Source organism: Stegostoma tigrinum, chromosome 14 (assembly GCF_030684315.1).
Source record: "Stegostoma tigrinum isolate sSteTig4 chromosome 14, sSteTig4.hap1, whole genome shotgun sequence".
NCBI classification, from domain to species: domain Eukaryota; kingdom Metazoa; phylum Chordata; class Chondrichthyes; order Orectolobiformes; family Stegostomatidae; genus Stegostoma; species Stegostoma tigrinum.
The window spans coordinates 20,692,798-20,720,780 of record NC_081367.1 but is presented as its reverse complement, the minus strand read 5'-3'; the positions used below and the strand labels follow the sequence as shown (position 1 = coordinate 20,720,780).

Sequence of the window (27,983 nt, the reverse complement as noted above, 5' to 3'; positions counted from 1 at the left end):
TTTAAAAGTTTTAAATGCAATGTTTTTATTCCACATGGTGTAGAGTACAAATAAATTCAGTGTGATTTAAATCACTATATATACAGTACACAGCTTGAACATGTATACAAAGATATTGGCCAGGATCTATTCCATATGAGAAAAAAGGTCAGATCTTTGCTGATTAACAAATATGTGCATCGATCATTTTAATTTTTCTTCTGGAAAATCTGATGGCACACTTGGTCGCAACATGTTAATTCCTAGAAGGTGAGAAAAATGATAAATTAGAATACATTCTTTAATGCCTCACCAATGAAACAGAAAGATCACAATTCCAGGCCTGGCTGGGATACTCTCCTAGTTGAACAGTGCTCAAAAATCATTGTCTACACTGTCTGGTAGTTGACACAATCTATTCCAGAGAATAGCAGAGAACTGGCAATGCAGAAACAATAACAAGTTAAAAGTAGCAAAAAAAATTCTATTTTTAACACATTTTGAGGGTGCAATTTTAACTCACGGGTGGGAAACTAGCTGGCTGAGCCGCCGAAGCAACAGTCAGGAGTTTGGTCAGTTATAAATGTTCAATGTTATTTCTATGTGTTCAATTTACTACCCACCTGATGTGAGCAGAAAATGGCAGTATAACAGCTTCTGGAGCACAAAATTACATTGCAATAGAGGTGTGGGAGTCTAAGGAGCATGTCAGAAGAATCTAGCATGCAAGATGCAGAAGACAAAGGCTCAGAGAAGCCCTGCTGTTCCCCCTGAACTTGTAAATCTAACTTTCTTACTGGCCTTGCTGTGATTCTTCTTCTTGCAGACTAGGTTTTACTAAGGATCTACCACAGCAACCATCCCTTTCAGGCTGAGCTTCAAATGTCATCACAGTCCCGTGTGAGATCCAAAATAGCATAAATGGATGCTTTTAATTCAGACATGTGCCTTGGCCATCTGAAAGCTCATCAGGGTTGAAGTTATAGCATGCTTGCAAAGAGACTGGAGGATAACCGAATCGACTTTACTGCCCACTCTTCATGATTTAGACTGAACATGGAAATTAATAGTTTTCCTAATGTACCAATATTGTGTCTTTTACTTCCAGGGTATGCTATTACTGGTAAACCTGTAATGAGGATGTCAAAATGGGATTGAAGCGTACCTACTTAATTATCAGTGACTCTCTCAGCCTCTGCCATTCTGAAAACTCTTCTGGTACAAATGTCTGACTCTACTGTGATCCACCGACTGCCTTATAATTAAAATCTACCTAATAATGCCAACAGCAACTGCTGATACATTGTTGTCTTTAGTCAGCTGTGCTCCATTAATGTGCTTTTAAACCAACCACATAATTGCAATCTACACTCCTGAGTGGCATTTTTCCATTTTCCATGATAACTGTCCTGTGGTCTTTCTGAATGATATGACAAACTAATGATAAATTGTGAGCAGTTTTGTACAATCTATGCCAATTGGGAATTAGATTCAAACTACTAAATTCAAGTGGGAGCTTCTGCTGAAATTACTTTTGGCCGAATTGAAAGGACAATGCCAACTTATTTTGTTATTCAGCTTGAATTCAATTTCCTTCTAAAGCCACTTTGTGTAATTCTGTACTGCTTGCCCAATGTTTTGCAAGGGATGAGATTTCAGTATGGTTGACATTTTTGTCTGTTCGTATAGTTGCATTGAGAATGTGATTATGAGCCTTCCTTTTGAACATTTGTCATATGATCCACACATCAGTGATGTACAGTGAATAATAAACAGTGCTGTTCATAGACAGGCAACTGCTGAGCAGGCAGTGCCTTGAAGGAGATTTAGGAAGTAGGGACAATGGTAATTCTTTCCTTTTACTCTTCAAAGGTATTCTTTTATTGTGAGGCCAATGTGTATTTCATATTTGGACTTGAAGTATTGGGGCATTAATTTGAAAACACTTTTTTTCCGTAAGGGAAGTGACTAACAATGAAAAATGAGAATAATTAAGTTGATAGGATTTGATGAAAATAAATGGCACTCTAAGCAGTGTTTGAATACATGCCAAGAAGTTAAAAAAAATTCTATTTAGAAATGCTGAGAGCCTTTTAAGGCCTTGAGACTGGAGGATAGCCAAACACTTCTGACAGATGACAGAAGGTATTACTAGTTGTTTCTCAAATATTCATAAAGAGACAGCATAGAAAAAGCGATAAAATTTAATTTTTTGGCTATACAAGGAAAACCTATTCAACCTGCACAGGGACAGGCTATAAATCTTAGCAACTCACATATACATATGAACAGGGTGATGTATCAGCCGTCTTATGACACAGAAAAACCGAGTTCACCATGAACTCCCTCCCTTAGATTGGGGTAAAAGAACGCGCTAGAGAAATCATACTGGATTATAAAAGTAGTTGTCTTTAAATCTTATTTAATTGAATACCCATTCGTTTTTAAGATGGATTTAAACATTGTGTACACGCTTAAAGTAGAACAGTCATGTTACAACAAGCTCACACTCACTCTTAAGAGAATACAACATTGAATAATTATTTTTCTTAGGTTAGTGACTAGCTGTATAAACAAAATGACTTTCTTTAAGTATATATATTGAAGATACAGTATTCATTCCAATAATGTTATTTTGAATTGATTGTTACGATAAATACTCATGGGTAATTATAAAAAAATTTGCAATCTCGTATTTTTATCCTCACAAGCAATTAAGAATATCATAAGTTAGGATTCCCAGTGGTGATACCAGTAAACTTAAAGACAAGTTATTTCTACTATAATATGCCTATAGATAGAATAAACTCTGAGGTACTGTTGCTGGTTTGAAAGTGTCAGAGTGGAATGGTGGAGTAGGACATTTCATATCTGGACCTAGTCTATAGCTGGTAAAGCCAACTCACTTCCTTTACTCATCTGAACTTTCTTTTCATTGAGGATTTAAGTTGACTATAATTTTGACGGCAGAGGATAACTTGCCCCTTGCCGTGTGTGGAGGGAAACAGTGAAATAGCAACAGATAATGAGGCCATTAATAGTTCACCTTATTTTGTGGGAATAATCTGCTCTCTGTAGCAAGACAGTTAATCTCATAATTGATTTAATAATATCTCAACACGTTACTTGAAGCATACGAATAAGAGTACTGTATCACGACTCCTACCAAGTGTAGTTTGTCCCCCTCAATCCAGTGCTTCCAGCCTCTGTTAGCCTTCTCGCCCTTCTGAACACAGACCAGTTTGTCGCCATCCCACTGCACCAGTGTCTGCAAAAAAGGCGCATTTACAATAAAGCTTTAATGAGTACAATTACTTTGAGTAGTACTGACCAAGAAGGCTTTGTTTCAAACCTGTTTGTTGATCTGAGTTGCATTGCTACAATTGACCTCTATCCTGAGGCTGGGGGTGGAAGTTTGCTTCAAGTTCTTGGTCCTCACTGATATCTAGTAAACACCCATAAGAATATGGTTGGACTTGACTGAGCTGGTATCAGGAGGTGAAAGGAAGTGAAGAACGTTTTGAAATTACAGTCACCATGGAAGTGATACGAGCAAACTAGTGGAGCTGTGGGTTGATGACTCATTAGTTCTTGATGGACTTCATTCTAGGGTCTTAAGAGACACAGTTGATGTGATAGTTGATGCGTTGGTGTTAATTTTCCAAAATTCACTGGAAGGTTACATAAAACTAGAAAGTAGCAAACATAATCCCTCTAGTTAAGAGGAAAGGGAAGCAGAAAACAGGAAACTATAGTTTGATGAGGTTGGTACTAGAATCGAATGTTGTGGAGTTAATAGCTGATACTTAGAAAAATTGAAGACAATCAGGAATAGCAGCATGGTTTTGTGAAAGGGAAATCACGTTTAATCAATTTATTGGCATTCTTTGAAGGAGTAACATACACTCTGGATAAGGTGGAGCCTATAAATGTATTGTTCTTGGATTTCCTGAGTCATTTAACAGTCACATGAAGGTTATTGTAGAAAACAGAAGCTCCAAAAACAAAGGATGCAAAAATGGTTCTTTGATTTGCAGTATTTGACCAATTTGATCCCGCACATGTCTGTGCAGGAGCCTCAATTAATCACAATTTGTTACAATTGTTTAAATGAGGTGATCAAATGAAAGATGACTAAGATTGCAGATGACTCAGAGATTGATAAGAAAATATATTGTGAAGAAGATATAAGGATGTTGCATACAGATAATAGATGAGTTGAACAAGTGGGCAAAAAACTGGTAGATGAAATATAATGAAGGGAAGTGTGAAATTGTTCACTTTGGCAGAAAGAATGAAAAAAACTGTTTATTACTTAAATGGTGAAGCACTGCAAAATTCCAAGACGTCGATATATCTAGGTGTTCTTGTGGTTAAGGCACAACAATTTAATTGGTAGATATACTATGTCAACAAGAAAACTAATGAGATGCTATTCTTTATTATGAGAGCAATTGAACACAAAAGTCAGTGTTTTAGTTTAGTTACACTGGACATCAGTGAAGCCACCAACTGAATACTGTACACATTTCTGGTCTCCTTATTTAAGGAAGGATGTAAATGCATTGGAGGCAATTTAGAGAATCGATACCTGAAATGAATGGTTGTTTAATGAGGAAAGATGGAACAGACTGGGATTGTTTTTATTGGAAATTAGAAGAGTGAGGAATGACTCAATTGAAGAATATGAGAATTTATATTCTAGGCAGGGTTTTTGTGGAAAACATAGTATTGTGCATAAGTACGAAACTGGGGGAACTGTTAAAAAAAAGGGTTGCCCTCTTTGTATAGAGGTGTGGAGAGAATTTTTGACTTTGGAACTTTCTGCGTCAGAGGGTAGTGGAGACATAGTTATTGAATATTTTTAAGGAGGTAGATAAGTTTTTGTTTGGAGAGAACATCAAAGATTATTGGGAATAGATGGGAATTCAGAATTCAAACCACAAACAGATCTGCCATGATCTCAATGAATGGTAGAGTAGGCACAAGGAGCTGAATGACCTTCTCCTACACATAACACAGACGTTCATATGTCATATTTGCCCCAATGCCCGTGCAGTCAAAATATTTTCCTACACTCACCATTAAGTTTCAATCCTGAATGATGGTCACTTGCATGAGGTACTTTCTAAGGTTTATTTATTTTAGAGATAAACACAAGAACTGATTTTTAAGAAAATCTAATTTTGAATTGATGTAAAATTAATCTCATTTAGTTACAACAAATATCAGCTTAACCCCAGAACACTGGTTTACTGGGAAGGAGAGATAAAAATGTCTTACATCCAAAGTAGCATTGATCTCCTCTCACCAATAAAATCCAGAGGTACTTTCCCCACTAGTATTTTAAACATCAATAATAAAGAGCAAAAAGAATTGAATATGTTTAGAGTTTGTCTCTTTCCAAAATTTTGTGACTGAAATACCCATTGATTTGGACTAGAATTTATAATTATTCTTACCTATATTGTTTTGTATACGTGAAACTGTCTATATTGGAGATGTTCTTCTGTGCCCAGGTGTAAATATTCAACAAGTTAAACCGAGGTTGTTCTTAGTTATGGTCCATAACTTAAAAGGAATGATATGATGCCCACAACAGGGGTTATCATCTCAACTAAGAAATAATTATGGTAATTATTGTCATTCATTTCCAAAGAAAAGTAATATGAGATCACAGGAAGTCTACATTCAGCCATTAGGAGTTTACAAGAGATTCAATGTAAAACACCTTCCCAGTTAAGGGTGAGGTGGAGGATGGTGAGAAACAATTTGAAGTGGTACTCTGCTCTGAACAGACATGGAAATTACGGGAACTTTTTTTTTTAACTCTTTCGTGGGGTGTGGGCTTCACTTCCATTTATTGTCCATCCAAAGCTGTCTTTGAGAAAGGGATGGTGAGCTGCCATCTTAAATGACTACAGTCATGTGCTGTTGGCATCTAAAATGCCATTAGGGAAGGAGTTCCAGGATTTTGACTCAACAACAACAGGGTTATATTTCCAAATCAGGAATGTGAGCACCTTGGAGGAAACTTGCAGGTAGTGATATTTCCATATATCTGCTGCCCTACTCCCTCCAGATGGTAGTAGTCATGGGTTAAGAAGGTACTGACTAAGAAACCTCTGTGATTTTCCACGGCACATTTTGTAGATAGCACACACTGCTGCTGCTGAGTGTTGGTGGTGGAGTGACTGAATGTTTGTGGATGCAGTGCTAATCAAATGGGTGGTCTCCTGGATGGCATGTAGCTGCTTCAGTGTTTTTGGAGCTGCATCCATCAGGCAGCTGGAGACCATTCCAAAACACTCCTGACTTGTGCCTTGTGGGTGGTGGACAGGTTTTGGGAAGTCAGGAGGTGAGTTAACTGTTGCAAGATTCCTAGCTTTTGACCTGTTTTTGTAGCCATAGTGCTGATATAGAGCTGCAGAGTCATAGTGATGTACAACAGGGAAACAGGTGCTTTGGTCCAAGTTATCCATGCTGACTAGATATTCTAAATTAATTGAGTCCCATTTGACAGCATTAGGCCAATATCCCTCTAAACCCTTCCTACTCATGTACCCATCCAGATGCCTTTTAAATACTGTAATTATACCAGCCTCCACCACCTCCTCTGACAGCTCCTTCCATACATGCACCACCCTCTTCGGTCCCTTTTAAATCTTTCCCCTATTGTCTTAAACCTACGGCCTCTAGTTTTAGACTTCCCTACCCCTTTGGCTCTTCACCCTATCCATGCACCTCATGATTTTATAAACATCTATAAGGTCATCCCTCAGCCTCTGATGCTCCAGGGAAAATAGCCCCTGCCTATTCAGCCTCTCTCAACAGCTCAAACCCTCTAACTTGAGCAACATCTTTGTAAATCTTTTTTAATCCTTTCAAGTTTCACAATCTTTTTGATAGCAGGGAGACCAGATTTAAATCAGTATTCTAAAAGCGACCTGATCAATGGCTTGTACAGCTGCAACCTCAGAGGCTGAGGGATGACCTCTGAACTCCTATACTCAATAGTCAAAATCAGTTTCTGGTCAATGGTAAACCCCAGAATGTTGACAGCAGAAGATTTCTTTAAACATCGAGGGACCATGGTCAGAATCTCTCTTGTTGGAGATGGTCATTGCCTGGCACTTGTCATTTGTCAACTGGAGCTTGGATATTGCCTTAGTCTTGCTGCATTTGGACACGGATTGTTTCAGTATCTGAGGTGTTGTATATTGTGCTGAACATTGTGAAATCATTGGTGAATATCTCCACTTCTGATTTTATGATGGAAATTCATTGTTGAAGCAACTAAAGATGTTTAGGCCAAGGACATGGAAACTTAAGCTAACTTAAAGAGTCATCAAGTTGTTAAATGATCACATCACAGCAGGAGACCACTCAGCGTATCACATCTATGCCTATCTCTGCTAATGGAACTCAGTTCATCCTCTTCCCTTTTTCTTTCCCAGTGGTTGTGAACAATTCCTGGAATAGACTGAGATCATCCACAAAAAATAACCAAGCTGCAGTCGAGGAAAAGTGGGGACAGGCAGAGACAGCTACCACCTTCCTCTGTTTTGGAACTTTCACTTTAACTTAAATGACATGAAAGGCTGAAGAATTGAGGGACATTACGGCTCCCCTGATACAACTATAGTCTTGCCTATCCTAGACTGGGGACGGTATCATATTAAACTTATCCTGTCTGAGTAACTAAAACGGAAGCATCATTGTAAAATATAACTGTCCAAAGTTCTTGGCTGACATAACACAGTGTGGAACTGGAGGAACACAGCAGGCCAGGCAGCATCAGAGGAGGAGGAAAGCTGAGATTTCAGGTCGGGGCCCTTCTTCAGAATTTTTTTTTTCTGAAGAAAGGTACCCATCTGAAACGTCAGCTTTCCTCCTCCTCTGATGCTGCATGACCTGCTGTGTTCCTCCAGTTCCACACTCCAGCATCGGCAATCCTTACTATCTCTACTTGGCTGACATTCCTCCTTTTAAAAAAACAATCTCTTTGGGAGTATTATGATGGGACTTAATATCAGTATGGCTTTGGTTTGCAATACAGCCTAATTTTTTATAAAAAACCAACAGCATTAATGTTAGGCTGGGAACAGGTCACACATCCTCACTTTCTCTTGTCAACTGTAAAGCCATTTAAATGAAGAAAGACAAAAGGGTGCAGTTCATAGTCCCCTTACTGATGTATTTGAAGTAGACGGTACTTAAGTGGTTGACAAGCCCATCCTCTTTCTGCCACCCAACGTGTCCCCATAGCATAGTAGGTGGGTATGGCACCGGATACCCTACCCGTGCTTGAAATATTGGGACCCCAAAGGAAAAGGCTTCCTCCTTTGGGGATTTTCTGTGGCCATTGGGGTTACCCCCCACCCCCCCAAATTGTTCACCCCTTTGAGTCTCTTGCCCCGTCTCTAAAGCGTTATGTCACAAATGCCCTCGTCAGTGGGAATTCCTATTGCTTCCCAACTAAAACTTTCAGATTTCCCTTAAAGTCTGGTATTGGTATTCTTCATTCCTGGAGGCTGCATTTGGGTCCAGCAGTGACAGCTACCTTCTACTGGCAGTTTACAGGAACTGCTCAGGTAGCTCTTGGGGATGGGGCTTGCTGCCCCTGAGGGGTGGAAATTTCTCTTCTTTCTTAAGGCTGTGTCCCAGTATAACATCTTTGCAGGCAGCCCTTTTCTTAAAGTGGGGAAGTAGCCGAGTGACTTTTCAATTGACGGGACAAATGCATCCCCAATAAAAGTCATCAGAAATATATTCTACAAATAGCGGAAATAATATCTGCAAAACAAAATCCTCGTGGAAAAATAATCTTAGCTGTATACCTTGACTGTTCTATTATCTAAGCCTTTTGTGTGTTCCTCAAATTCTTCTCCAATTGTGTAATCCAGGTTGTAGTTTCTGAAGGTGCTTAGAGTTTTAGTAATAAACTTGTCCCCTTCCTGTTTGATTTCTTTTGTTTGATTGAGGTGAAGAGCAATCTTCCTGGTAGCAAAGTCTATATCTGCAATGAAGAGAAGAATGTCAGCTCAGTGTAAGGAATCTAAAGCCCTTATTACAGATGAATTTCAGCTCGCTCTTTGCTTGAAATGCTGTGTCTTGTTATTAAGTTGAAAAATTTATATCAGAGTTTTATACACAGTGACATGGCATTAAATACAAATAGAAATAGCATTTTATGACTATAGTGGTAAGCTTAAGGGGAAATGATCAAGACTGTGCTTAGTGAAAACATTATTTCACAGCTGAGATCACTTTTGTATTATACAGGCAGTCATCTTATAGTTTGGCTGAAAAACTGCAGTTAGTATTTGTTTCATTTCGTCTGCGGGCAAGTTTTTTTTTAAGCGGAATATTAGCCTGGCCCTGTGAGTTAGAATTTGTCCAGCACAGCACAGTGATACATGTTGGATCATGGTTGCACTGAATCATCATTGATCCTTCAGCAATTGAGGGAGTTCTCAGTACCTCGTGGTCAGAGATGAATTTATTGGTGGAAATGGTGATAAAAGGAAGATTCTGTAATAAACTAAAAATAGAAGTATATTGCAGCGGCAAATTATCACTGGAGGCCATGGTGGCATATCTGTTTGAAAACTACTGAGGCATTGAATCACTAGATGAATTTAAATCACTAAACTAAATGGGAACAAATATTTATAGTACACAACACTAATTTTCACTGCAGACAGCTTTTTTTAAAGATGGGAGGTTGCTGAGCAGCTTTTCAATTGATGGGACAAATTTATTTTAAAGTTGATTTAAAGCATACTAAACAACAGACAACAAAACATCTATTTGAAGAATGCAAGACTGTCTCGAGGTTATATTCTCAGTTGTTAAGCTACGGATGTCTGAACCTTTTATTTCCCTAAGAACGGAACTAAAACTGGTTTATTTGGTAATGCTATAGAACTTCCGAATAAGAGATGACAGGTTACCTAAAATGTTTGGCTTCTGCCTTATTTTTGATTCCTGGCAGCAAACCACATGTATGCAGTGTAGTGAAGTATGCAAAAATCAATTAAACGTTCAATAAAACTTCAACATTAATTTAAAATGTACACTTTAAAAGGTATCTGGACAAGAATGATTCAATATTATCATCCAAGCTTAAAGTTCAGAAAGCAGATATTTATATTATTTTCAATCTTGAAATCTACAGTAATATTTTTATTTATTAGCAAGATTTGGGTGGTACTCATTTATTGCTCATCCCTAATTGCCCAGAGGGAGGTAAGAGTCAACTAGATTCTCGCAACAACAACAAAAACAGAAGTTGCTGGAAAAGCTCAGCAGGTCTGATAGCATCTGTGAAGAGAAAATCAGAGTTAATGTTTTGGGTCCAGTGAACCCCTCCACAGAACTGATGGTAACTAGGAAAATGAGATAACAATGTGTTGAGCTGGATGAACACAGTAGGCCAAGCAGCATCAGAGGAGCAGGAGGGCTGGCGTTTCAGGCCTAGACCCTTCTTCAGAAGTCAGACTTCGAAACTTCAGCCTTCCTGCTCCTCTGATGCTGCTTGGCCTGCTGTGTTCCTCCAGCTCTACACCTTGTTATCTCAGATCCAGCATCTCTGTAGCTGAGAAAATATGGGTTTATGTGCAAAAACTAGGGAGGCAGATGGGGTAGGGAGTAAATGATAGGATAGAGCCAGAAGAGAAAGAAGAGCAGTTGGATAGACAAAAGAGTTGATAACAATCTGGCTAGGAGGGTGAATAGTTGTTAATAGGGACTGTAAGTGACTAACAATAGTCAGTGTGTAATTGCAGGCTATGTGATAACAAGGCCTGTGTGTGGGATAGGTGGCTGGGACATGGGAGAGTTTAGGCCATAAAATTATTGAACTCGATATTGAGTCCGGAGGGCTGCAGAGTCCCCAAGCAGAAAATGAGGTGTTCTTTCGTCTTGTGTTGACTTCGCTAGAACACTGCAACAAGCCAGAGACATCTACGTTCTGCCTGCAAAAAAGACCCTGAAGTACCTGTTGCCTGCCACTTTAACACACCGCCCTGTTCCTTGTCCAACGTCTCTGTCTCTGGATCAGGCCTTGTTTTCACATAGCCTGCCATTACACACCACCTATTGTTATTCACTAACAGTCCCCATTAACAAATATTCACCCTCCTAGCCACGTCTGTTATCAACTCCCTTGTCTATCCAACTGCCCTTCTTTCTGTTTGGGCTCTATCCTATTGTTTACTCCCGCCACCAACTACCTCCCTATTTTCTGCACATAAACCCAGCATTTACCCGCCTTGTGATCAGAGAAAATGGGAACTGCAGATGCTGGAGAATCCAAGATAACAAAGTGTGAAGCAGGATGAGCACAGCAGGATCCCCCTCTCTGATGAAGGGTCTAGGCCCAAAATGTCACCTTTTGTGCTCCTAAGATGCTGTTTGGCCTGCTGTGTTCATCCAGCTTCACACTTTGTTATTTACTCACCTTGCCACTGGACGGGGCGAGCGGTGGGTACACCTTTGTAACATCATAGTCGGTTCTGGGAGTGAATCTCTCCTGGCGGCTGCTCTATAGCCCACAGAACAGCACCCTAATGGAAATAGCTGCCCCATGGCTGTATCTCATAGCTGTGACGCATTCTACCTCCATGGCTTGTCTGGATGAAAGCAATTTATCTGTCTTCAAGGGTATCTCAGCAGGGACCATGACTTGTAGTGATATGCGACCTTGGCATTGGCCTGTCAATTAGCTGCCACATTGAAATGTCATCCAGGTTTCTGCCATCCGTTGGTGGAAGGTCACTGCTGCTTCTAACCATGGCTGGTTGATTGGACTCAATTAAGCAAAGAATAGAAACTAATGCAGAGACCCTCCAGTTCTGTATCATACTATGGAGGACACTTAAACAAGAGATTCACAGATTCCAGAAGTAATAAAAATAGTATTTATTACTTGACAACAAAATGTGAGGCTGGATGAACACAGCAGGCCAAGCAGCATCTCAGGAGCACAAAAGCTGACGTTTCGGGTCTAGACGCTTCATCAGAGAGGGGGCTGGGGTGAGGGTTCTGGAATAAATAGGGAGAGAGGGGGAGGCAGACCGAAGATGGAGAGAAAAGAAGATAGGTGGAGAGAGTATAGGTGGGGAGGTAGGGAGGGGATAGGTCAGTCCAGGGAAGACGGACAGGTCAAGGAGGTGGGATGAGGTTAGTAGGTAGATGGGGGTGCGGCTTGGGGTGGGAGGAAGGGATGGGTGAGAGGAAGAACAGGTTAGGGAGGCGGAGACAGGTTGGACTGGTTTTGGGATGCAGTGGGTGGAGGGGAAGAGCTGGGCTGGTTGTGTGGTGCAGTGGGGGGAGGGGACGAACTGGGCTGGTTTAGGGATGCAGTTGGGGAAGGGGAGATTTTGAAACTGGTGAAGTCCACATTGATACCATTAGGCTGCAGGGTTCCCAGGCGTAATATGAGTTGCTGTTCCTGCAACCTTCGGGTGGCATCATTGTGGCACTGCAGGAGGCCCATGATGGACATGTCATCTAAAGAATGGGAGGGGGAGTGGAAATGGTTTGCGACTGGGAGGTGCAGTGGTTTGTTGCGAACTGCGTGGAGGTGTTCTGCAAAGCGGTCTCCAAGCCTCCGCTTGGTTTCCCCAATGTAGAGGAAGTCACACTGGGTACAGTGTGTGTATTTATTACAGTGTATTTATTACTTATTTTATTTCAAACCTTTCCTCGTACTGTACTTTTAAGCCAGATTTTCGATAGCTAATGGCAGAATCAATATGATAGTCAAGGAATTGATATTTCGCAAAGATGTCCCTTGCTCAAGCCTTGTGTTCTGCTGAGATTTCTCCATGCTCAGTCAACAGATGATAAAAATTGATTGGGATGCAACCATGGAGAAATAGATATAGTGGTAATATCATTGGATTATTCATCCCAGGGCGCAGGCTCATGCTCTGATCACTTGGGTTCAAGTCACACCATGGTAGCTAGTGGAAATTAAATTCAATTCATAAGGAATTGAAATTGCAATGCTCACCATGCCAACTATTATCACTCTTTATAAAAACATCTAATTCACTAATGTCCTTTATGAAAGGAAATCTGCAATCATTATCCAATCTGGCTGACGTAAGAGACCATATCTGCAGTAATGTGGCTGATTCTTAAGTTGCTGAAATAGCTCAGCAATTTTCTCAGTTCTAGGGAAATTAAGGATGGGCAACATAATGATGTACATATTCCATGAAAGAATAAATATTAAAAATGCCACTGCTGTAAAGTTTTTGTTTTCTGGCCGACATATAAACATGAAGCTGTTATTAGAAGTGAGAAGGGTAGTAAAACAGGGCAAAGTTTAAGCAGAAAAATCAAATGAGTTAATTCCATTCAATATGCTGACTAAATGAAAACTCCAAAATAATAAATCATTTTTCTTTTATTCTACAGACAGAGAAAATATGCATGTAAAGCAGACTTCCTCTACTTCCTACTTATAGTAAAATAATAAATATGTTTATAAAGAATTAATTATCAAAACCAACAAAATCACAGCCAAGGAAACTTTCCTTGTAATTCTCTGAAAGGTTAAAAGGTTGAATAATAATTTGAACATATTTAGGCAAATTCTTGAATTTTATCAGAGAAATAAGGACGTAAACAGACATACAGGTAATAAACTGATAAGAAAAATTATTCTAAACTTAGCCTATTTATGGGTGTTAATGCAATTTAATTTTCATTGATTCCTCTCTAATTGTTTCAATGAGAAACGATAGCTAAAACTAATTATTTGCGTAATTTTGTTCAGAACTTTGCTATCATTGGATAAAACTCCAAAATATAAAATAAATCACACCCATTCATTGTATAGGCTTTATTATCAAGGACAATGTTTCCTCTGTCAGTAATTATCTATATAGTATTTACTTCAAACCTAAGAAAAAATAATCACTATCAGTTTTCCAGCCTCGGGTGACTGTCTGTGTGGAGTTTGCACATTCTCGCGTGTTTGCTTGCGTTTCCTCTGGGTGCTCCGGTTTCCTCCTGCAGTCCAAAGATGTGCAGGCTAGGTGGATCAGCCATGTTAAATTTCCTGTAGTGTTCAGGGGTATGTGGGTTATAGGGGGATGGGTCTGGGTGGGATGCTTAAGGGGCGGTGTGGGCTTGATGGGCCAAAGGGCCTGTTTCCACACTGTAGGGAATCTAATCTAATCTGTTGGGCTCTATTCAGATATATGCTCTGTTACTTTAAGAAAATAGTTGCATTTGAAATGTTATGAGAAATTTTAGGAGTTGTAATGATTTTGGAAGAAAACAGAGCACTTGCATGAAATGTAGACTTGGTTGGAATCACAAAGAAGTTATAGCAAGTTGGCCTTCTGCTGTATACTTTGGCCAAATAAGGCAGCTTGCCATTCAATTTCTACCCTTTTTAAAATTTGAATTTCCACTCCCTTCTCCTTGCCAATGCATTTTATAATAATCCATATGTAACAGTCAATTCTTTTAAGAGTTTTCCATCATCACATTCAATTTTTTAGTAGAATATATCCATTTGTATTGTGTAAGAGAGCAACCTGTGAACATTTTCACTGTATCATTCATAGAATCCCTACAGTGTCAAATCCCTTTGAACCAACAAGTCCACACTGACCCTCACAGCATCCCACCCAGACCCAACCCCCACCCATAACCCACCTAATCTACACATTATGGGCAACTTAACTTGGCCAATCCACCTAGCCTGCACATCTTTAGAGTGTGGTAGGAAACCAGAGTACCTGGAGGAAACCCATGCAGATACAGGGAGAAAGTACAAACTCCACACAGTCAGTTGCCTGAGGCTGGAATCGAACCTAGGTGCCTGGCACTGTGAGGTAGCAGTGCGAACCATTGAGTCACTGAGCCACTATGTCACCCGCTGTATGTAATGTTCAGAGAACATGAAAATACTCTACTGCTGGTCACCACAATAAGCTTTGCCGAGTAATAAATGTGGAGATGTTAAAAGTTTTCAACACTCTGAAGAAGTTCAAGGATGATTTAACAGTTAGGTGGTGACAGTGTAAGAGAGAAACCCAGAAACAGAATCTATGCAAATAAGAACTGTTTAGCTTTGTTGGTCAGAAAGTACTTCAAACCACTGATTCTATGCAGTTAGCCCAAGGTCCTGGTCAGTACAGGTTAGGGGGACATGGAAGTAATACGTCCAAATGATGTATGTCATAGGCTGGCTCCAGAGTGAATGGGAGTATTTGGGTCAACTCAGAAGTGGAGCAGCTGGGCCTGGATCTGAGAATTGGGGAAGTAGGGGTATTGTTCAGACCAAGTCTGGAAGAGGTTGGAATGGGAAGCTGGGTCAGAATTAGTCTGGAGTAGGGAATGGGGTGTAGTAAAGCCATAGCGCTGTTACTGTGAATGATTGAGGTGTTCAGTTTTGTAGTTAGTAAGGGGATGGAGCAGTTTTGATTCCTCTCAGTTAACTACTCAGGTAAGTCAGACAGAACAATTGAAGTCTCTGTCTTTAACATAGTTAGGGATACTTTTGACTAACACAAAAAGTAAAGATAGCTGCTACAATAGGAACTACACTCAATTCGGATTTAATATCTCTTTTCTTAAAGATGAGGAGAAAGAAATGACAAAATTGGCAACAAGGTCATTCCTTTGCTTCTTGAAGAATAAAAAAATCACTGCCTAAGATGAAAGACACAGTTTATGTTAAAAATGAGGCTTAATATGCAAGTTTTGATATCTTCAAATTGATTGTAATGTCATAGACGAGATACTGAAAGACTTATTGATTATAATAATTCTGTGGTTCTGATTACACTGAAACAGTAACATTAGGCTTGAACTTCCAACATGTTTATTTAATCCACAGTTGTGAAAGTAAAGTCAGTTTCAATCCTGTCTGCCTTCTGTGTTGGGTTTATACAAGTGCTAAGTCAGATGTATTTTGGTTCATTTGGAAGTGGACCAGTTACCTAATTGATTTTCAATGTCATGCAATATGTTTGTGTTCGTGAATTCCATTGCCTTAATTATAAGGGATGAAAAATATTTTATATGCAAATAGATGTAGGCTTGGTTTATCTGCTGCTTGAATCTTAATCCTTAAATGTGTTACCTTGAGCCTTGACTTCTATCATGTTTTCTTCAATTACTCAGCATACATTGAAACTAGACCAAACTCCACTGACTGTATCCTAATTCCATCAAGTGCCATCACCCACCAAACCTTCGACTGAAAAGGCTTGCAAATTTTTTGAACGTTATTTCTAAACTCCTCATCTTTGAATTGAAATCCTTCAATATCCTTGTTTCTTCACATCTCTGTAACATCCTTCAGCCTCCACAGCCATCCAAGGTAATTGTGTTCCTCCAATTCTGATCTCTTGCACATTTCTGATTTTACTTGTTACATTAATGAGCTGTGCTTTTAGCTTTTCCTGTAGCTTATTAATACAAGCTGTTGTTGTCATTATCTAATCTTGAAACTTTGCAGTTCCCTCAATAAGTGTCTTTAACTTTCTTTTCCTTTAGTGCTAAATTTTCAACCAAATTGTTGGTCATGTGTTTTGATATCTCCTTATGTGGCTTTACATCAAATGTTGTTCTGTGAAACACTGAAAAATTGCACTATTTTAGAAGTGCAATATAAATGCAAATTATTTTGAGGCATTGTAAATATATTGTAAATTGTACCTGTCATAGTTTTAAGTAAAACACTTTTAATTCTAGATCAACAATGACTCCAGGATCTAAATTATTAACAGCTACACCAATGTAAAAAGCATAATTTCTTAAAGGCTGAACAAGCTAAAAATTAATCACTTCTGACGCAAGTTTGCATACCAATTGAATCCCACCAGAAACAAACTTATTTTGCTGCTGCCTGGATTTTAAGAATTGGTCAAGTTTTTTCATACATGTGCAAACAAACAAACAAGGAGCAGGAATAGATCATTCAGCCCTTTGATTCTTCTCAACTATTTAATAAAATGATATCTGATCTGACGGTAACTGCAAACCCATCTTCCTGTCTACCCCTAATAATCTTTCACCTTCTTTCTTACCAGCCATCTATCCACCCCTGCCTTAAAAATATTTAAAGGCTCTGTTTCCACCACAAGTCCAGGAAGAAAGTTCAAAAGATTTATGACCCTGTGTGAGAACCCATCTAGCTGATGACCTCTGATTTTTAAACAACGACCCCTAGTTCAAGATTGTCCCATACAAAAAAAACCCTTCTCCACTATTATCCCATCAAGCCCACTCAATTTTTATATGTTTCAATCAAGTTGCCTATTACTCTTCAGAAGTCCAATGACGAAGCCTAACCTGTCCAACATTTCTGTGTAAGACGTTTGAGACATGTGAAGTCCCTTTGAGGTATTGGTCTGGTCAACCTTCGCTGAACTGCTTCTAATGCATTTATATCATACTTTAAATAAAAGTGACCAAATTCTATACACAATACTTCAGATGTAGCTTCACTTCCCCTGCTTAGGTGCAACATAATCTTCCTATTTTTGAATTCATGATGTGTAGGTGCTGGTGTTAGACTGGAGTGGACAAAGCCAGAAATCACATAACACCACACTATAACCTGGTGTTGTGTGACTTGTGATTTTTGAATTCAGTTCCCTTTGCAATAAATAATAACATTCTATTAGCTTTCCCAATTACCCTCCATTCTAACCTTTTGTGATTCATTCACGATGACTCTCAGATCACCTCTGCATCTCAGAGCTCTATAATGCCTCACCAGTTTGATCATATACCTTTTTATTCTTTTTACTAAAACGGACACTTTTACATTTTCCTACATTATATTTATCACATCTTTGATCACTCATTAATCCATTTGTCACGTCATGTGAACTCTTGTTGATTATCTGTATAACTTTGATAAATTTGACAACTATTTCTACTCCCCCTTCATGCAAGTCATTTACACGAATTATAAACAGTTGAGGATCCAGCACTGGTCACGTGCCAAACCACTGGTTACACATTGCCAGCCAGAAAATGAGTCATTTGTGCCTCTTGTCTACTTCCTCTTAGATAGCCAATCTTTTATCTATGCCAATATGATACCCCCACACCACAAGCTTTTATTTTCCACAATAATCTTTTAATTAGTTCTTTACTAAATGCTTTCTGGAAATCTAAGTAAAATTCAACCACTGGTTCCCCTTTATCCATAGCATATAATACTTAAACACCTCCAATAATGATGTCAAATATGATTCCCTTTTTGTAAAACCACGCAAACTGTGGCTGGTAACCTTGAGCTTGTGTAAGTGTCCTGCTAAGATGTCTTTAAATATGGCTTCTTCACTTTTCCTTACAAGAATTGTTATCCAGTCTATAGTTTTCTGCTTTCTGTCTCCCTCTCCTTTCAAATAAAGGAGTTGCTTCTCATCAAATGGGACTGCCTGTGAATCTAGGGAGTTTTCAAGGCCTGGAGGTCCTACTGTATCGCTGGGATTATGTAGGAGTTCCTCTTCCTCCTGCACCAGGAGTGGAGACCACAACACCAGACCATGCTTTGGTAACCAGTGACCTCTCTGAACTTACTGCCTGCATTAAAACAGTTTGAGATATTTGCAGGAACGCCCAGCGCTGAAGGAATAAGATCAATTGCCTTCCCCACCTTGCTAATGTATGTGCCACCATTTTCTCTCCCATACCTCAGACTCACTCTGCCTCCGGTTTTGTAGCCATCTCACACCAAGACTCATGCTTTACTGCTCTTATTATTGCATGTGACATCTTCACATCTCATTCTCACACACCCCAAAAGACCACTTATGCTGCATGCCATCTGCACTGTCTATTTCCTGTCACAGAACACCCCCTTATCATAATATTTATCACTGTGGCACTCAGTTCCATCTCCCATAACACCTGCCTCTGTCTCATTCCAAAAAGAAAACAGCCTACAGATGGGAAGAAAGAGTCATAACAGATGACGTGCTATCTATCATTTGGCTCCTCTTTGCCTATGAGGAGAGGATCCTGACTCTGACTACTGTGAGCAGGCCCTGCACCTAGCATCAAATTCTGCCCTTGACTTATTGTGCCAAGTAGCCCTGAGTAAAGGCTATTCCACCTGACATGTCTGTGGTCTGATAACAATACTCTTGGCTTTGAGTCTGCACTAAACAGCAAGCCAACACATAAGTTAATATGAGCCCAGTGTCTCTGGCTGATGGGACATCTTGATAGGCTCAGAATGAGTGAGTGAGATGGAAGAGACCAAGCAAAGAGCTTCAAAATGCAGGTTGGATCAGTCCATGAGCTGCATATGTGTTGCTCAGCATAAAATATTTTTACTGCAGCATTTCAACGATATTTGCTGATGAACCCCACAATGCATCATTGAAGTGGTGAAACATCTTGTAATTGGATCAAATATGTTACCATGAGCATTCTCAGGAAACTGGCAGATTAGATGCTAATTTCTATGGTCATAGGTTGTGTGTAGACAGTGCCCATGAAACATGCCCTACGGTACTGGTACAAGTGTCCAGCACAGAGGTCATGCAGAGCAAGTAGTGAATTGAATCCACCAGAAGCTTCATTCAGCTTCCTGCCAAGTTTACTATATTTGTAGTTTGTTTAGAGAGTTACGTTGGGAGTTTGAATATTAATAAGGTGACTTGTGGCATTAGCACAGCTTATCACAATCAATAATGACCATCAATTTGTATCTTGCCACTGCCCAGAGACAATCTTGCCAAGCAACTTGAGAAAATCAGAAAAGATGGAGCAAAATGATGTCAATACCGAGACAGAGATAATGGGAACTGCAGATGCTGGAGAATTCCAAGATAATAAAATGTGAGGCTGGATGAACACAGCAGGCCAAGCAGCATCTCAGGAGCCCTCTCTGATGAAGGGTCTAGGCCCGAAACGTCAGCTTTTGTGCTCCTGAGATGCTGCTTGGCCTGCTGTGTTCATCCAGCCTCACATTTTATTATCTTCAATACCGAGACAGCCTTGATGCACTTGTCCCGATTCTGCCACTCATCTTGTCATAACTCACATTGCTCAGAAACTTTTAAGATTCCACCCACAGCCTTTATACATGGAACATAGACGCTAAGACAAGGAGTAAGCCTATCAGCTCTTCAAGCCGGCTGTGTTATTCAACATGATTGTGACTAATCCTCCAATTCAATGTTATATTCCCACTTTCTACCCATACCCCTTCGTTTCACACTTCTCTTCTTTTCATAATCTCCAGTCTTATGTGTTGATTTATTCTTAGTTTTGTCCTCTCTGTTCCTTTCTGTCCCTGATATCCTGAGACTGAGCCCCATCATTTCTAGCATTTCTGTACCATGATCTCTCATCATCCAAATAACGTACAAATTGATAGGTAGCCAGGGGTAGTTAGAATATGTACATTTAAGATAACGCATTATCAGTAATCCTGGGTCCATTTTGATGGTCTTTTTAGTCATCGAGTACGTTATGTGATTTAAAGATATCAATTTTTGCCATTTACCAAGGCTGTCATCTTCCACCATGCTAAACCACCTCCCCTTTCCTATTCTCTCTCCCGCTTCCTACAACATGGAGAGAATTTCCCTTTGCCTTTGCTGTTTACAAGTAGAAGCGTTTAGCTGAAAGATGCCAAGCTAGATGGGGTCAGTGACTGCTTTAGAAATAATGGCCTGATATTTAGTGGTGCTGTCGTTGCATATTCTTGTGCTCTACCCTTCCATGTCATCTCTGTGAATAAAATTAATGCATATCAGTGAGAATTTCCACCTTACTATCAAATAGATAGTGATTACATTAAATTATCTTATGCAACTTATTGTTTAATTTAGCATTTGATAAATGATTTGGGCACAGTTTACCTTAGATTATAACAGTTCTCATAGAAGCTTTCTTTGCAAAGGAAGCAAAATTCCCACTTTTAATTTTGATCAAGTTCCCTTGACATTTAGTTCATTTCACATGACTGAATTCAGCTTACATAATTTAGAAAATTTACATATTAATAAGGAAGCAGCATAATTATTCAGAGGGATAAAAGGAAACAACAATAGAAAAAGATTTTAGGAAATGCATTCTTAACATTCACTCAAAAAGAGAAAATAATATGAGAATGATTTCTCACACCTTTAGTTATTTAACAGTATTGGGTTTAGGTGGAATCTGGCATGTACACATTCACATGATAGCTCAAGTAATGGGGGGGTGGAACCAAACATTTTGTTCACATCTTGATACATTCAGTGTGGAATATTAAGCACCTTACCAACTGTCAACGTCAAAGCTGTGCCACAGCAGCTCTAACCTGCTCCTTTTTAGAAATAATCTGAATGTTGGCATGAGGGAGATTTCCTGAGCTCCCAATGGTGAGGTTTGTTGGATGAAATGAAGGTGAATTGGAAAGTAGCAAACTGGGGTCTTGCTTTTCTCTGTGATAATGGGAACTGCAGATGCTGGAGAATCCAAGATGATGAAATGTGAGGCTGGATGAACACAGCAGGCCCAGCAGCATCTCAGGAGCACAAAAGCTGACATTTCGGGCCTAGACCCTTCATCAGAGAGGGGGGTGGGGGTGAGGGTTCTGGAATAAATAGGGAGAGAGGGGGAGGCAGACCGAAGATGGAGAGAAAAGAAGATAGGTGGAGAGGAGAGTATAGGTGGGGAGGTAGGGAGGGGATAGGTCAGTCCAGGGAAGACAGACGGGTCAAGGAGTTGGGATGAGGTTAGTAGGTAGGAGATGGGGGTGAGGCTTGGGGTGGGAGGAAGGGATGGGTGAGAGGAAGAACAGGTTAGGGAGGCAGAGACAGGTTGGACTGGTTTTGGGATGCAGTGGGTGGAGGGGAAGAGCTGGGCTGGTTGTGTGGTGCAGTGGGGGGAGGGGACGAACTGGGCTGGTTTTGGGATGTGCTGGGGCAAGGGGAGATTTTGAAGCTGGTGAAGTCCACATTGATACCATTGGGCTGCAGGGTTCCCAAGTGGAATATGAGTTGCTGTTCCTGCAACCTTCAGGTGGCATCATTGTGGCACTGCAGGAGGCCCATGATGGACATGTCATCTAAAGAATAGGAGGGAGAGTGGAAATGGTTTGCGACTGGGAGGTGCAGTTGTTTATTGCAAACCGAGCGGAGGTGTTCTGCAAAGTGGCCCCCAAGCCTCCGCTTGGTTTCCCCAATGTAGAGGAAGCCACACTAGTACAGTGGATGCAGTATACCACATTGGCAGATGTGCAGGTGAACCTCTGCTTAATATGGAAAGTCATCTTGGGGCCTGGGATAGGGGTGAGGGAGGAGGTGTGGGGGCAAGTGTAGCATTTCCTGTGGTTGCAGGGGAAGGTGCCGGGTGTGGTGGGGTTGGAGGGCAGTGTGGAGCGAACAAGGGAGTCACGGAGAGAGTGGTCTCTCCGGAAAGCAGACAGGGGTGAGGATGGAAAAATGTCTTGGGTGGTGGGGTCGGATTGTAGATGGCGGAAGTGTCGGAGGATGATGCGTTGTATCCGGAGGTTGGTGGGGTGGTGTGTGAGAACGAGGGAGGATCCTCTTTGGGCGGTTGTGGCGGGGGCGGGGTGTGAGGGATGTGTTGCGGGAAATGCGGGAGACGTGGTCAAGGGCGTTCTCGACCACTGTGGGGGGAAAGTTGCGGTCCTTGAAGAACTTGGACATCTGGGATGTGCGGGAGTGGAATGCCTCATCGTGGGAGCAGATGTGGCGGAGGCGGAGGAATTGGGAATAGGGGATGGAATTTTTGCAGGAGGGTGGGTGGGAGGAGGTGCATTCTAGGTAGCTGTGGGAGTCGGTGGGCTTGAAATGGACATCAGTTACAAGCTGGTTGCCTGAGATGGAGACTGACAGGTCCAGGAAGGTGAGGGATGTGCTGGAGATGGCCCAGGTGAACTGAAGGTTGGGGTGGAAGGTGTTGGTGAAGTGGATGAACTGTTCGAGCTCCTCTGGGGAGCAAGAGGCGGCGCTGATACAGTCATCAATGAAACGGAGGAAGAGGTGGGGTTTGGGGCCTGTGTAGGTGCGGAAGAGGGACTGTTCCACATCACCTACAAAGAGGCAGGCATAGCTGGGGCCCATGCGGGTGCCCATGGCCACCCACTTAGTCGGTAGGAAATGGGAGGAATGAAAGAGAAGTTGTTGAGGGTGAGAACGAGTTCGGCTAGGCGGATGAGGGCGGTGGAGGCGGACTGGTTGGGCCTGCGGGACAGGAAGAAGCAGAGGGCCTTGAGGCCATCTGCATGCGGAATACAGGTGTATAGGGACTGGACAGCCATGGTGAAAATGAGGTGTTTTTGGGCCAGGGAATTGGAAGTCCTGGAGGAGGTGGAGGGCGTGGGTGGTGTCACGGACGTACGTAGGGAGGTCCTGGTCCAAAGGAGAGAAAATGGAGTCCAGATAGGTGGAGATGAGTTCGGTGGGGCAGGAGTAGGCTGAGACGATGGGTCGACCAGGGCAGGCAGGTTTGTGGATTTTGGGAGGGAGATAGAAACGGGCCGTGCAGGGTTGGGGAACAATAAGGTTGGAGGCTGTCGGTGGGAGGTCCCCTGAGGTGATGAGGTCATGAATGGTGTTGGAGATGATGGTTTGGTGCTCGGGTGTGGGGTCATGATCGAGGGGGCGGTAGGAGGTGGTGTCGGAGAGTTGGCGTTTGGCCTCAGCAATGTAGAGGTCCGTGCGCCATACTACCACTGCGCCACCCTTGTCTGCGGGTTTGATGGTGAGGTTGGGGTTGGAGCGGAGGGCTGCCCATTCTGCGGGGGAGAGGTTGGAGTGGGGGAGAGGGGTGGAGAGGTTGAGGCGGTTAATGTCTCGACGGCAGTTAGAGATGAAGAGGTCAAGGCAAGGTAGGAGGTCTGGGGGTGGTGTCCAGGAGGGGGACTTGTGTTGGAAGCGGGTGAAGGGGTCAGTGGAGGGAGGGTTAGGCTCCCAGTTGAAGAAGTAGGCGTGGAGGCGAAGGCGGCGGAATAACTGTTCTATGTCCAAACGTGACTGGTATTCGTTGATGTGTGTTTGTAGGGGGGCAAAGGTGAGCCCCTTACTAAGGACTGACCGTCCGTCCTCAGTAAATGGAAGGTCTGGGGGGATGGTGAAGATGCCGCAGGGTTCAGTGTGGCTGTCTTCTCTGGGGTTGCTGGCTGTGGAGGTTGTGGGCGGAGCGATGAGGTCGTCGGCCGTGGGTGGGGTTCCGTCGCCGGTTGGAGGATCGGGGTGGGCAGCAGCAGCTGCGGTGAGGGTGGTGTGTGAGGTGTTGTAACTGGAAGTGGAGGCGGTGACTGCAGCAGCGGTCCCGGAAGTGGTGTGGCCGGCGGAGGCGGATGTGACGTCATCGGCGGGGTCTCCGGCCGTGTCCTCATGGTCAATGGTGGCGGATGCATGGTGGGGGAGGGGTAGGGACAGACTCGGGATTTGGGAGGCGCAGGAATCCTCTTGTGGGTGGCAGGGGCCAGTGAGTTTGTTGTACTTACGATTTTTGGTGTCCAGTAAAGCTGAGTGGAACTGGGTGTTCAGTCTGTGGATCCTGCGGAGGAGAAAAAACAGCAGGGGTCCTTTGCAGGTGTAGGAGAGGGAGGCTCTGAGCTGGGGCAGGCTGGATTGCGGTGTGTGGAGGTGCTGGCGCATGGCTGCAAGTGTCTGTTTCAGGACTCGCAGGGAGAAGCGCTTCTGAAGGGTCTGAATATTCTGGGTGTAGAGGTGATCACGGTTGGGGCCAAATTGGGAAGGCTGAAATGTAGACTGTAGTCCATTGGGGATGATCCGGTTCCGTAGGCAGGTGCTGAGGAAGGTGATGTGGCTGTAGTACCTGGTTTGCTTCAGGACATGGTCGAGCAGTTTCAAGGCCGAAGAGATTACAAGAGAGTTGCAATGGGAGAGAGATTCCCTGAGGTTGGTCTGGAGGGAGGAGGGTAACTTCTTCAGGTTAGGCATCCCTGGAAGAGGCTTCGCAGTGAGGTTACAATTGTATCAGTGATAATGGGAACTGCAGATGCTGGAGAATCCAAGATAATGAAGGGTCTGATGAAGGGTCTAGACCCGAAACATCAGCTTTTGTGCTCCTGAGATGCTGTTTGGCCTGCTGTGTTCATCCAGCTACACACGTTGTTATCACAGACTCATTAGTGACTGCCTGTCACAGATTATCACAAATCCAACTCTACAATCCCTCTTCCCTTGTGAAAATGGCGTTTAAAGAAAGCATGCTATAAAAAACCTTACATACTGTCTTTAATACTATATGTATATGAGGATACAAAATACCAAGAATTGAGGAAACATAATCTTCACAAGCTCATGTCAGTGGCAGATAAACTTGCTGAGTTTTCCAGCATTTTCTGTTTTTATTTCAAACTTACTGCATTTGAATAACTTTGCTCTAGTCCTTTTATAGCAAACATATTGTTTTAGTTTCCACTTCTATCCACAGTCGAAAGTGAAATATAATATAATTGATCTTTTCATAAATACACATTTATTTACACAATTTATTATGATCAGAGAATATTTAACAGATGATGCAATATTTGATTAATATCTTTCACATTACATAAGCTTCCCCAGTGAGTCAATAGAAAAATTCATCTCACTATTGGCAATATGAGATATGATCATTTCAAAATGGGACAGAGTTGATCAGTGTTTCCTGAATATTTTCCCACTGTGACACCAGTTTGAGGCTCGGAAATTGTTGCAGTCCCTCACTAAGAAATATGGGAGTGGTCAAAAGGAGGACTGAGAGACCAAAGATGAGGAGCTCTGAGCGTGCACTGGGGTCTGTGAGAGAAGGGACCTTTTACAGAAAAAGCACAGTTACTACAATTATGTCAGATCTCCACTTGTGAGCCTTTGGTGCCTCATGACAGAGAGTCACAAAATTTCAGCTCACAACTCTACTGACCCCCCACTTTGGGCTGCCCTATGGCAGACAACAGAAGCATTTCTTATGAATTTTCGTAGCATTTTCTTTGAAATAATTTTTATTGTAATACACATCCTGCTGCAGTAAGAAAATATATGGCATGAACTTCCCTTAGTTTTACAAAATTTTCAAGGGTGCACATTGAAAGATAATGTAAAACGGAGACGTGATAGGCTAGTGGTGTTATCATGGATTAATAATCTGGAGGCCCAGATAATATTTTGGGGACATGGGTTTGAATCCCGCCATGGCAGATGGTAGAATTTGAATTCAATAGAATAAGAAAATTTGGAATTAAGAGTCTCATGATGACCATGAGACCGTTGTTGATTGTCAGGAAAAATCCATTTCGTTCACTAATGTCCTTGAGCGAAGGAAACTGCCATCTTTATCTGGTCTGGGCTACATGCAGGTCTAGACCCACAGCAATCTGATTGACTCTTAACTGCCCGCTGGCAATTAAGGATGGGCAATAAATGTTGGCTGAGCCAGCAAAATCATCATCCCACGAATGAATAAAAAAGTACAATTGGGACTACACAAGTAAAGAGGGTGCAGGATCAAAGGGACCTGGGTGTACATGTGTACAGATAATTGACATTGGCATGATAGTTACAGAGAGCATTAAATAAAGCATACAGTATTCTTGACTTTATTATCAGGGGCATAGAATACAAGATCAAGAAGGCAATGTTAAATTTATAAAAACCACTTGTTAAACCTTAGCTGAAATATTGTGTACAGTTCCAGGAGCCACATTATAGGAAGGGTGTGAACACATTGGAGAAAGTGCATAAATGCAACTTACATGAATGGTTCCAGGAATGAGGGACTATTGTTATGAAGATAGATTGAAGAAGTTGGGACTGATCTAATTGAAAAGAAAAAGGCTAAGAGGAGATCTGATAGAGTTTATCAGAATTATAAGCAGGCTGGATTGAGTAGATAGGGGTAAAATGTTTCCACTTATAAAAGAAACTAGAATGTGAGGGCATGAACTGATTTGTAAAGAAGCAGAAGTAATACAAGAAAAAGCTTTTTTCACTCCGGGACTAGTTAGTGTATCCAATGAACTATTTCAAAGTGGTAGTGGAGAATGGTTCCATTAAGGCTTTCAAGAAGGCATGAGATGATTATTTTATCCGGATAATGTGCTATAATGTGATGAAAGTAGAGTAATAGGGGTAGAAAGCAGAAGATTGGCAATTGGTAATGATGTCCACTTTAAGTGCCATGCAAGCACAATGGCATAAGGTATCTGTGATTACATTCTTGGCTCAGCAAATCTGATATGCCAGAAAAGTATCTTTCTAAAACTGTAATACATTTGTAAGTAGTTGACATGTCAATGACAACTGACATTGGCCTTCATTAAACATATCAATCACAACAGAAAACATGTTTCAGGATGGAAAGCAAGAATTAAAGTAAGAAGTATTATAATCCATATTGGCCTGAATTTTGAAATGAAACTGGTGGTTAAATTATCAGTAATGCCTCATTTTATTACCTTTCAATATATGAAACTTTGTACAGAAAGTGAAGGCAATCAGTGTTATTAACTGCTTGGTCTGCTGTCTGTGAGAAGACTTCAAAGTGATTGACTGCCTGCCTCTGCTTGCTGGCATAACTACTGCTGCATGTCTGGAGATCCCCTTGATTTGGGTCTACAGAGTTAAATTGACATACGGAGAGGAAATTGATTCCACAGAGATCAGTATGGGCAGCTTACTTCAAGGCTAATGGCCAATTGCTAACTATAAAATCAGTAAGATAAAATTAGTTATTTTTAGAAACATGCAAATCTTGGGCTCTGCTCCACTACACTTTAAATACTTTACACTTCAAGGTTGTAGCCTGGAGCCCTATTGATGTATAGATCTGACAACTACATTTTTTTAAAAAAAACTTAGTGATTGCAAAGCTTTTAATTCATTCTGTGGATAACTTACCCAAAGCTTTCATGTAGCCATCAAAGTTGTTATTTTCAATCATCTCCCATTTACCATTGTAATCTGCTGGCATCTTGTCAGTTTTTGAAGCAAGGAATCAGGAAAAAGCAAACCTTCTTGTTAGCAGATCAGACAGAA

At 41.4% G+C, this 27,983-nt stretch overlaps 1 protein-coding gene across 1 annotated transcript; it reads right to left on the bottom strand.

Moving 5' to 3' along the window:
- LOC125457504 (retinol-binding protein 2-like) lies at positions 1 to 27,962 on the bottom strand. Its single transcript, XM_048541781.2, has 4 exons — positions 27,846 to 27,962; positions 8,820 to 8,998; positions 3,146 to 3,247; positions 1 to 242 (listed from the first exon to the last, which is right to left on the bottom strand). Exons 1-4 carry the CDS (start codon positions 27,916 to 27,918, stop codon positions 189 to 191), a joined length of 408 nt encoding a protein of 135 aa, XP_048397738.1. The 5' UTR covers positions 27,919 to 27,962; the 3' UTR covers positions 1 to 188.
- Between the last annotated feature and the right edge of the window lie 21 nt (positions 27,963 to 27,983).

What these genes read in the sequence shown, in the direction of transcription:
- LOC125457504 (XM_048541781.2), bottom strand. Translation starts at nt 27,918, where the DNA reads ATGCCAGCAGATTACAATGGTAAATGGGAGATGATTGAAAATAACAAC. An exon ending in TGGCTACATGAAAGCTTTGG is followed by an intron (nt 8,999 to 27,845) that starts GTAAGTTATCCA and finishes TCTTCATTGCAG; the next exon opens with ATATAGACTTTGCTACCAGG. An exon ending in TAGATAATAGAACAGTCAAG is followed by an intron (nt 3,248 to 8,819) that starts GTATACAGCTAA and finishes CCTTTTTTGCAG; the next exon opens with ACACTGGTGCAGTGGGATGG.